The following is a 10131-nucleotide window of genomic DNA, read 5'->3' as shown; positions in this document are numbered from 1 at the left end:
TTCTTCTCATTGCTTTTGGATTATTTCAGAATATTGGATTTGTGTCAAATTTTATGCTTCACAGCTTCATATAATTTGGATGGTTGCGCTAAGTGGTGGTAGCTATCACATTTATTCATGTGCTGAAAATATTTACTAGCTTTTTGGACTCACCTTTTTGGCCCTTCAATTTTTCCTTTTTGAAATTAACAAATCATCATAAAATGTTGTCTCCTGTACAGTGAATAATTACATCCACTTTTGAAGCTTTTATTGTCGTTTCTTATTTTTAATTTTTTTTTCCAAGTCAATATATATAATAGTATATTTGATCAGCAATATGTTGGATTATGTTGTAGACAAGCATAAATTACATTGAATTTTAACGTTTTAATCATATTAATTATACATAAAATTATGGTGGAAACTTAGGTGCAGTCGACTTCACGTGAAGTTTATACCTGAGAGCCATTAAATGATTTGAATGATTTGACTAAATTTTCATCTAACGGCTCTCAAGTATCAACTTCACGTAAAATCGACTTCACCTTAGTTTTTACCTAAAATTATAGGGTATAAGTTGTAGTTGACATGATATAGTTTATATTTAAGCACTGAAGTTTTTTTTAATTAAAACAGGGCCCGAGCTTAAAAAAAAAAAGAAATGACATATCAAAAACTGAGGTTAGGGTCCAATAATCTAAAACAATGGATCTATAATATTGGCCTTCTTCGGTCCAAATGCTTTTTTTTTTTGGCATAATTAGATCACAATAATATATCTTTTTAGAGAGTATAATTAGGCCATAACATATTCAATCCGAATTATATTCATAATGAATCTCGTTAAATTCGATAATAAATCTGATTTATATTTATCTTAATTTTTTGAATGTGCTATAAATATAAAGTATTGTTTTTTTTTTTTAATTATACTTCTTGAACGATAATTGATTATTTGAATGTTAGAATCACTTGCTGGTAGAGGTGGCAAACGGGTCTAAACTCGTCGAGTCAGCCCGCGTAACCCGCCAAAAAGGCAGGCTGGACTGGAAAATTGGGACCGCCAAATAACAAAAGCCCGCCTAACCCGCACCGCTTAAACCGCGGGTTTTGGCGGGGCTTCCGCCGGGCTTAGTAATTTTTTGGCAAGGGATATTTTTATAAATTTTTTTGCCAAAACTCAACTTCTCCCAACCCAACTTACAAGAGAATGAAGATGAAAATTGAGTGTTTTGGATTATGTTTATTTTGTTTTAGAGACAATATTTATAATTATGTTTATTTTGCTTTGAGAACAATATTTATAATTATATTTTGGATGAAAACTTGGTTTATAATTATGTTTATTAGATATTTATAATTATAAAGACTTTAATGTTTGTGAATATAAAAATTATAATTTGTTTATACTTTTAAAAATTATAATAGTTAAAAATAAAAAACAAAAAAAAAATTTATACCTTTATATATATTATTTAATAATTAAAAAAAAAATTTGGCAGACTTAATCCACCAGCCCACCGATAAGTGGGCGGGCTTCCCCGCTTTTCACCCCTACTTGCTGATAATTGATATTACTAAACTGAAAGTCTCCCTCCTTTTACAGAGAGTACTAATCTTTTATTAGACTTTAGTTTTTTTGTTTTTTTGGGTGACTATTATTAGACTTTAGTTACTGCTGAACAGTGAACACCTACCATATATATAAGTTTGCTATTGTAGGGAACTAGCTAGGTGCTTGGTGTGGTTCATAAGCTATATTATTAGAAATTGATTAGTGGTAAAAGGTAGAAAAATAAAATTAAAAATTAATTCTAGTACTACATTTTAAGTTTAATTATTTTATTGATTTTATAATTAAAATCTTATACTTTTTATTTTTTAATTAAATTTTTATATTACTTTTAGTTTTGTAATTTAGATCTTTTTTTATATAAAAATACTAAAATTAATAAATTATTTCTCTAAAAAAATATATAGTGAAAAATTTAATTAAATTTTTAATTGTAGATATTTTTAATTTATAAAAAATATTCAATCAATTCTAATATTTTTTATACTAAAAAAATTTAATTATAAAATAAAAATAATATAAAAATTCAATTAAAATAAATATAAGAAACTAATTATAAAATTTAGTGAAATTATAATAATTAAACCTACGTTTACTAATACAATATGTACAATTAATATGAAATAAATGCTAAATACCTTGTCGGTGGGCCCACAACACAAATGTTATTGAAAGTCAATTCTAACAAGCAAATTTCAATTTGTAAGCTTTTGTTCCTGTTCCTATGATTTAGAAGTCCTGTAGTGTCTTGTGACCGAGAAAATGAAACTTGAACCACTTGCTTTTGAACCATAGTAACTAAGGATAAATACGAGAAATAATAAAAATCAATGTTAATATGAATATTGGAGAGCAATTTACATAAATAAAATGATTGAAGAAAATCTTTACGCAAATATAATATTGGTAAATTTCAGACGCAAATACAACAAATGCAATTGTATATAATCCGCTACACCTTCTAGCGGAACCCAAATACACGTAATCCGCTACACCCTGTTGCGAATTACGTTAAGGACTTGAATACTCATAAACCGCTACACCATGTAGCGGTTTATGATCATATGGTGATGAACCCTATTCCGCTATACCCTCTAACGAATTATGAAGAGTGTAGAAGTTTGGGGAAGCCATCGGAAGCCATTATTCTACCCTGGACCTGGAAGCCATCGGCCAATCGACGGAGTTAGCACCAACCTGTGGGGGTCAAGGGTTGCACGAGGAAAATTCTGTAGCTGAATTTTAAGTTGGCCAATCTTTTCACAGTAAGGAGGAAGCTGTGTTGAGTACAGAGTGATGGAGTCGAATCATCTTAAGTACCATGGGAGATGCAAGGAATTCGGGAAGGGTTGCACGTGGATGACAGTCCGTCTATCTATGTCGACGAGGTCTACACCATGCAAAAGGTGTTCAGGGTGTACCAGATGGGTTTTGTGCCGCCAATACCAGAGGGACTTTGCCCACCTTATGACGATCCGACCGTTATTCCGGACCCCAGTTTGAGGCGTTGTCGTGATGGGCGATCGAGGTCTACCAGAATTCGAAACAACATGGATGAGGCCGACCTTAACCGACCGAAACGATGCGGGCTTTGCAGACAGTCTGGGCACACGCGTAGATCTTGCCTCCGGAGAGACTCCACCATTGCTAGTAGTTCGTAGGACTTTTAGTCTTTGTGCTTCTAATTTTTTGAATTTTATTTTCTCATATAGCAATTTACGTTTTTGGGTGTTAGTGTTAGTGTCTTTGGTGTGTTAGTGTTAGTGTTAGTGTCAGTTCCGACCTATTTGTATGACTTATGACATTTTTATTTCCTTTAACTATTAATCGTTGTATAACTATTACATTTGTATGACTTATGTAGTAATTTAATCTGTGTTAGTGTTAATGCCTGGTGCCTATTATATTTCTACGGCTTATTGTTTATGAAGACTGTATTTGTATAACCTCGTACATAAACATCACGAGTTGTTACTATTAGACTGGTATTGATAGGCATGTCCCCAAGCTTTCACACTCTTCATAATCCGCTAGAAGGTGTAGTGGAATAGAGTTCATCACCATATGATCATAAACCGCTATAGGGTGTAGTAGTTTATCCGCGACAGAGTGTAACGGATTACGTACATTTGGGTTCTGCTAGAGGGTGTAGCGAATTATATACAATTACGTTTGTTGTATTTATATATAAAATTTGCCAATATTATATTTGCGTAAAGATTTCTTTCAATCATTTTATTTATGTAAATTATCCAATATTAGAGATATATCTTTTGTTGATTAATTTTTATTGTCTTTCTAATAAGATCGGCTAATAAAATGGCACCAATAGAAAGTACAAGTTTAATATAGTCAATCATTCAGCTAAATACATAAAGATGCTTATACATCCCCTCCTATTTTCTCTTACTATTATATCTTGTTTTTCTTCTTTATTGTGGGTAATATCCTATTCTTTTATGCTATTTGTCGGATGGACCAACATTAATTAATCAATAATGTGATATATTTTTGTTAAAAAAAAAATTAAAGATGATTAATTATTTAGCTTTAAAATATCATAAAATCTATTTCATGAAAACTATAACATTTTTGCAACATTAATGTAGTAATAGTATCCTTAATTAAAATATAAAAAAATATAGGGTATCAATATATTATCTGTCAATTTATTGTCAATAATAATTAATATCAAATATACTTCTATTAGAAAAAATATGTATAAAGTAATATATTTAAAAGATACATCTATAAAGATATTTTTATTAGACACATATCTATAAAAATATATTTTTATTAGACACATCTATAAAGACACTTCCATTAAATACAGTTATAAATAAAAATTGACAAAAATTAATAGAATTCTTGTTGATTAGGTAACGTAATTTTAAAATATTCAGTAACAAGATCCTTACAACTAGATAAATAAATCAATCATTTAATGTTATATATATATATATATATATATATATATATATATATATATATATATATATATTAAATAGAAAGAAACTGACTACTCTTTAATGTTTTAAAATATTAATTATATATAATTTTTCCTTAAGTAGTATTTTTGAAAGTAGTTTATAAAGCTATATATCATAGTAAAATGAAACTAGCAACTAGCAAAAGTTTTTGGTGCCCACCTTTTCCATGAAAATTATCCAGGTCCTCTGTATCTCTAACTAGAAACTAGGTCTATTAAATTTCCAACATGACCATGGTGCTAATATCTTTCAAGCTCCACACCTCATGCATTATTAGTGAGTTCAATCATTTATTGATCATTTCATGTCACCCCAAAAGTATTATTTCACATTAATTAATTAAAATGATTAGTTATTGTGCTTTGATTGCTACACATATATATTAGAATAATTCCACATTAAATAAGAATCTTTTATATAAAGACCTAATCAAATAAAAAATGTTGCTACATAGAAGATAAATTCAATAATAAAAATATTAAGTGGACACACAAAATTAGCTATGATATTAAATTATAAAGAGAATTGAGATTAAATCCTTACAAACATAAAATAACAGAATATTATATATGTATTTATTTACTATTTTTGTACGGAGAAGAATAATCCAACGTGAAAATTGTCATGGATGACGAAACCTAATTGGAAGTGGCACCATAGAACGCGTTAAGGCCCACATACATTCGTCTTTGTGCACCACACATATATACTTATCATAAACAAAATTTAATCATCAAAATTCAAAAACTTATGAATTACATACACAACAAATAATATTTGTATTAGCTTATTGTATGTACATGTACACAATTTGAATTTTGCTCATACTTCCATATTCTTCATATTCATATTTTCACCACCTATATATATATATATATATATATACTAGAAATGAATTACTAAATTTAAAATCCGTGACTAATATCTACTCCTTACAAAATACAAACAAATAAAAATGAGATGGAAATTCATGTACAGTTAATTTCATGTGAAGTTAATAGTTGAGAGTCGTTAAATGATTTGACAAATTTTCTTAAATTGTCATCTAACGACTATGATGAACTATCAACTTGATATGAAGTTAACTGCACTTAAACTAGTCATTAGTCACTCAAAACCCCTCAGAAACAAATGAACCTCAAATTGAACCGAACCGAACCGAATCAAATTAAACCCGTCCATCAAACATAATAACCTTTGATGTGAATATAGAGCTTGAGTTCTTCATCACCATGACGGAATCATCATCATCAACATGATAGAGGTGATTAATTAAGAGATGATAAAACTCAAAGAAACCCATATAGATGTTGATCATGTAATAAGAATTGGGTGTGTTCGTTGAGGCTTCTTCCTTCTAGAAAGAGGAACTTTGTTATTACAAGGCTTGAAGATATTATTATTGGAAGAAGAATGAGCAAGAGCTGCATTGGCCTTGAATGCTAATTGACCCAAATCCTGCATAGAAAGCGGAACCCGGGATCTGATTGTAGGAACAATGAAGTAAATATGATCCAAGTGAAGCTCTTCACTTGGATCCACAGCTTTCATTGTTGAACCAACATTGATTGATTCTGAGCTGCATATGAAGCAGTTTGGATTCAGAGACAAAACATGCCATGCTTTCAAAGGCTTCTTTAGTTGTTGCAAAGTACCATCCAAGTGAACTATGTTGACACAAGATTCCCATGATGTAAAGTTTGCACCTTTCTTTGATGATCCTTGAATGGAAGCACAGGTTCCCATTATGAAGAAGAGGGTAGGGGTAGGTGTGTTTAAATGTGAGTGTGAATGGGTATTTATAGAGAAAATTGAAGAGAAGAAGAAAAGAAGAAGACGTAAGTGTGTAAAGTAAAGTAATGTGAAGTGAAGTAAGGAGTCACGTATGCAGTTTGGTACTGCAAAAATAGAGGAATGCTAGGGACAGCAACTTTTGTGATTTATATTCATTAAATAGTCATTAATAATAATTTTGATGGTGTAAGATTGGTGTAAGATTTTATTTAATGATTTATTTATTTTTGCTGGTTATATGCTGGCCAGAATTTAATAAAATTGCTGCCCCTAAAATTTTTCGCAAAGATATTAGAAAAAATTCTACTTTGAGATACTAAATTGACTTTTTTTGTTTTAATTTTATAAATGTATATTTTATTTTTTTTAGTTTTTAAAAAAAATTTTAATTTATTTTAAATTTGTTGTATTAACTATTAAAAAAATAAATTATTTTTTAAAAAAATATCCATTAACAAAAAATTTATTTTTTATTATTAAATTTTACTTACCAAATATTTTTTAATAAATTATTTTTTTATTGATTAAATTATATTTTTATTAAAATATTTTTAAAAATTTAATAATTAAATTATTTTTTTCTAAGATACTTACTCTTAATAAATTTTTAATTATTAAATTATGATTTTACCAAAATTTTTGTTAGCAATTATTTGTATATTTTATTATTAATTTTTTGATATTAATATATATTATTTTAACATTAAATAAAAAAATCTTACCACTGTTAATATATATAATAATTAATATATATTGATATTAAAAAATAATTTTACTAAAATTTTTTATTTAATGTTAAAATAATATATATAGATATCAAAAAATTAATAGTAAAATATAAAAAAATTGTTAACGAAAATTTTGGTAAAATTATAATTTAATAATTAAAAAATTATTGAAGGATATTTTAAAAAAAATAATATAATTATTAATTTTTTTTAAAATATAATTTAATCAATAAAAGAATAATTTATTAAAGAATATTTTAGTAAACAAAATTTAATAATAAAAAATAAAATTTTTGTTAATGAGTATTTTTTAAAAAAAATATTTTTTTTCTTAAAAAATGGATAAAGTTAATATTAATTAACACAAAAAATTTAAAATGGACTAAAGAGGAGGTTTTTTAAAAGTTAGAAGGGAGAAAAATGTATATTTATAAAATAGAAAGAAGGAGAGTATCATTTTAGCATCTCGCAGAAGAATGGAATGAAATTTTTTCTATATTTTATATTAATAATTAATTTTGATGATTGATATTAGTGTACACATAACATAGTCATATTCATTGATACTATGTTACGTGAATTAAAGTCATAGGACAAAAATTAAGGACATTCTTGGACACTTCTGTTAATAAGTATGAATGCAAATAACTTGATGAATTTACAATTTATTGTGTCTTTTTCAACATTCTTAGACGCGCTTCTATTGCCTTGTCCAATTGCATGCTAGTGTACCTTGTTGATATACAGTAAGAAAACAGCACTACTGTCTTAGATTTTTCTTTCCTACAAAGTTTTTGCCGTTTTCGTGTTAATTAAAAGATGAATAAGACTTGTTTTCGTAAAATTTTTTAAAAATGTGTTTATATTTTTTTAAAGTATAAATATCTCATTTTGTGTTTTGTAAATTAAAAAATTTATATGTTTGGACGGAGAGTTTTTAAAAATTAGAGATATTTTTAAAAATAGTTAAAAGAAGCTTTTTAAACTTATTTTATATTTACTAAAATTAAAATATTTAATATAATTTTATATATTAATTAATATTTAAATTTAATTCTTACATTAATATTTATTATAATATTTTTAAATTTTAAAAATTAGTTTACCAAATGTGTGTATTATTATTATTTGTGTTTATTAAAAATTATTTTTTAATTTAATTTACTAAACAATTAAACATAGATGTTACAACTTTTAAAAATTAATTTTTATAAGTTATTTTTTTAAAATAAAAATTTTACCAAATTAAATCTAACAGCATCAAACTAAATTTTGGTTCAATAGAGGAACAAATTTTTCGATTAATATCAATTAAATTTTTTATTTTAAATTAACTAATATTTATTAATTAAAGTTTAATTATTTATATTTGTTTGATATTTTTATATAAAACTCATAAAACTGTTTAATATATAATATTTATTAATATTTTAGTTACCATATTCTTAGACAAATATCTACGTCTTAATAATTACCTAATAAAAACATCGTGTCACAAAATTATGGTGCTTATATTAGAGAGATAGAGGGTTATGCTAAGTTATAATTTTTTAGCAAGAGATATTTCTTTGATCAAACTAACATATAATTTACTGTTTGAAGAATTTGTATCAAAACTAAAATGTTGTTGTACTTGCAAAATAAAAAAAAAATATTAAAAGAGAGATGCTGATGGAACTGTTGGATGGATAATATCACGTAATGCATATATTTTGATTAAACTGTAGACTATACCAAATACAGATAGGGCCATTTCATGGGAAGCATCCTTGAATTTTCTTAGCCACTTCCAATTTTGTTTCAACGTATATCATGATTTTGCAATCCCTATCTTAAATAGTAAATAGTAAAAATTCATATACAACTGTTTTAATGTAAAGTTGATATTTAAGAATCATTAAATAATTTATTAAATTTGATTAAATCACACTATTTAACAATTCTCAACTATCAATTTCATACAAAAATAATTGTATGTGATTTTTACTATCTTAAATTTTCTGTTTATTATTATATATATTAGACAGAAAAACGAGAATATCTTCAGTGTTCTCCAAGTATAAATTAAATAGAAGCTTTTACTTTATTCTATTTATATTGTGACATAAGTAATATAGATTATTTTTGTTGTTTAAATTGAACCTTTTAAAATTCAAAAAATCAATTTTTGAACTAATTTTCTCTTTTTTCAATATTGATGATGTATCATAATATGAATGGAATAGAATAAAAATTCTTATTTGCTCTTGGGGCAGCAAAGAAATTTCCCCGTTTAACTTTTATTCAATAATGAATATATTGAGTGGATAGAGATGCTTGGATGAATTCGAGTAAAAATATTTTTTGATTAAATATTGTAACCAAACAATAAAAACATGACATGTAAATGTAACACAATCTTTTGTGAAACTTTTTTTTTTTTGTTGAGCCGAAATTAGTTAAATCTAGGGGCGGAGCCTTATACAGTGAAGAAGGGGGCAATAAATTTTAATTTTTTCGTATAAATTATATATTAATTTTAGTTTAATTTTTTTTTAAATTTTTATTTTAATTTTATTTTATTGTAAAAATAATTTTTGACTCTTCTTTAATATTCCATCTAATTTCACCTCTGGTTAAATAAAAAATAATTAAACCAATTGAATTTTTAAAAATAAAATAGTTAATACTAATTAAGATTACATTTTTGGCATTAACTATTTTATTTTGTTAAAAGAAGTGATTGATTCAATTGATTTTGTCATTTTCAGTTCAACAAAATTAAAAACCAAGTTTGATAAATAATAAAATCATACTACATATCAAGCTTTTATTATACTTGTTTATCATAATTTGTATAAAAGAATTTTGTCTACGCTTTATTTGTGGTGAATCGACATAACGTGCTCATATATCATTATAACTTTTAGGCTGCGTTTGTTTTTTGAGATAACAGAATAGGACAATAAAATAATATTAAAATAGAGATAATAGAATCAAAATATTAAAAATTATTTTTTTGGGTATTATATTTAGATATGGTGTATAAGAAATGTTCAGTATTATATTTGGATACACATAGTTA

General features: G+C 26.0%; 1 protein-coding gene across 1 annotated transcript; it reads right to left on the bottom strand.

Moving 5' to 3' along the window:
- Window positions 1-5859: 5859 nt before the first annotated feature.
- On the bottom strand, window positions 5860-6291 carry LOC112736835 (uncharacterized). Its single transcript, XM_025786468.2, has one exon. It carries the CDS (start codon window positions 6289-6291, stop codon window positions 5860-5862), a length of 432 nt encoding a protein of 143 aa, XP_025642253.1.
- Window positions 6292-10131: the final 3840 nt, after the last annotated feature.

Source organism: Arachis hypogaea, chromosome 13 (assembly GCF_003086295.3).
Source record: "Arachis hypogaea cultivar Tifrunner chromosome 13, arahy.Tifrunner.gnm2.J5K5, whole genome shotgun sequence".
Lineage (NCBI taxonomy): Eukaryota > Viridiplantae > Streptophyta > Magnoliopsida > Fabales > Fabaceae > Arachis > Arachis hypogaea.
Note: the sequence above shows the minus strand (reverse complement) of the source record. Positions and strands in the feature narration are given on the sequence as shown.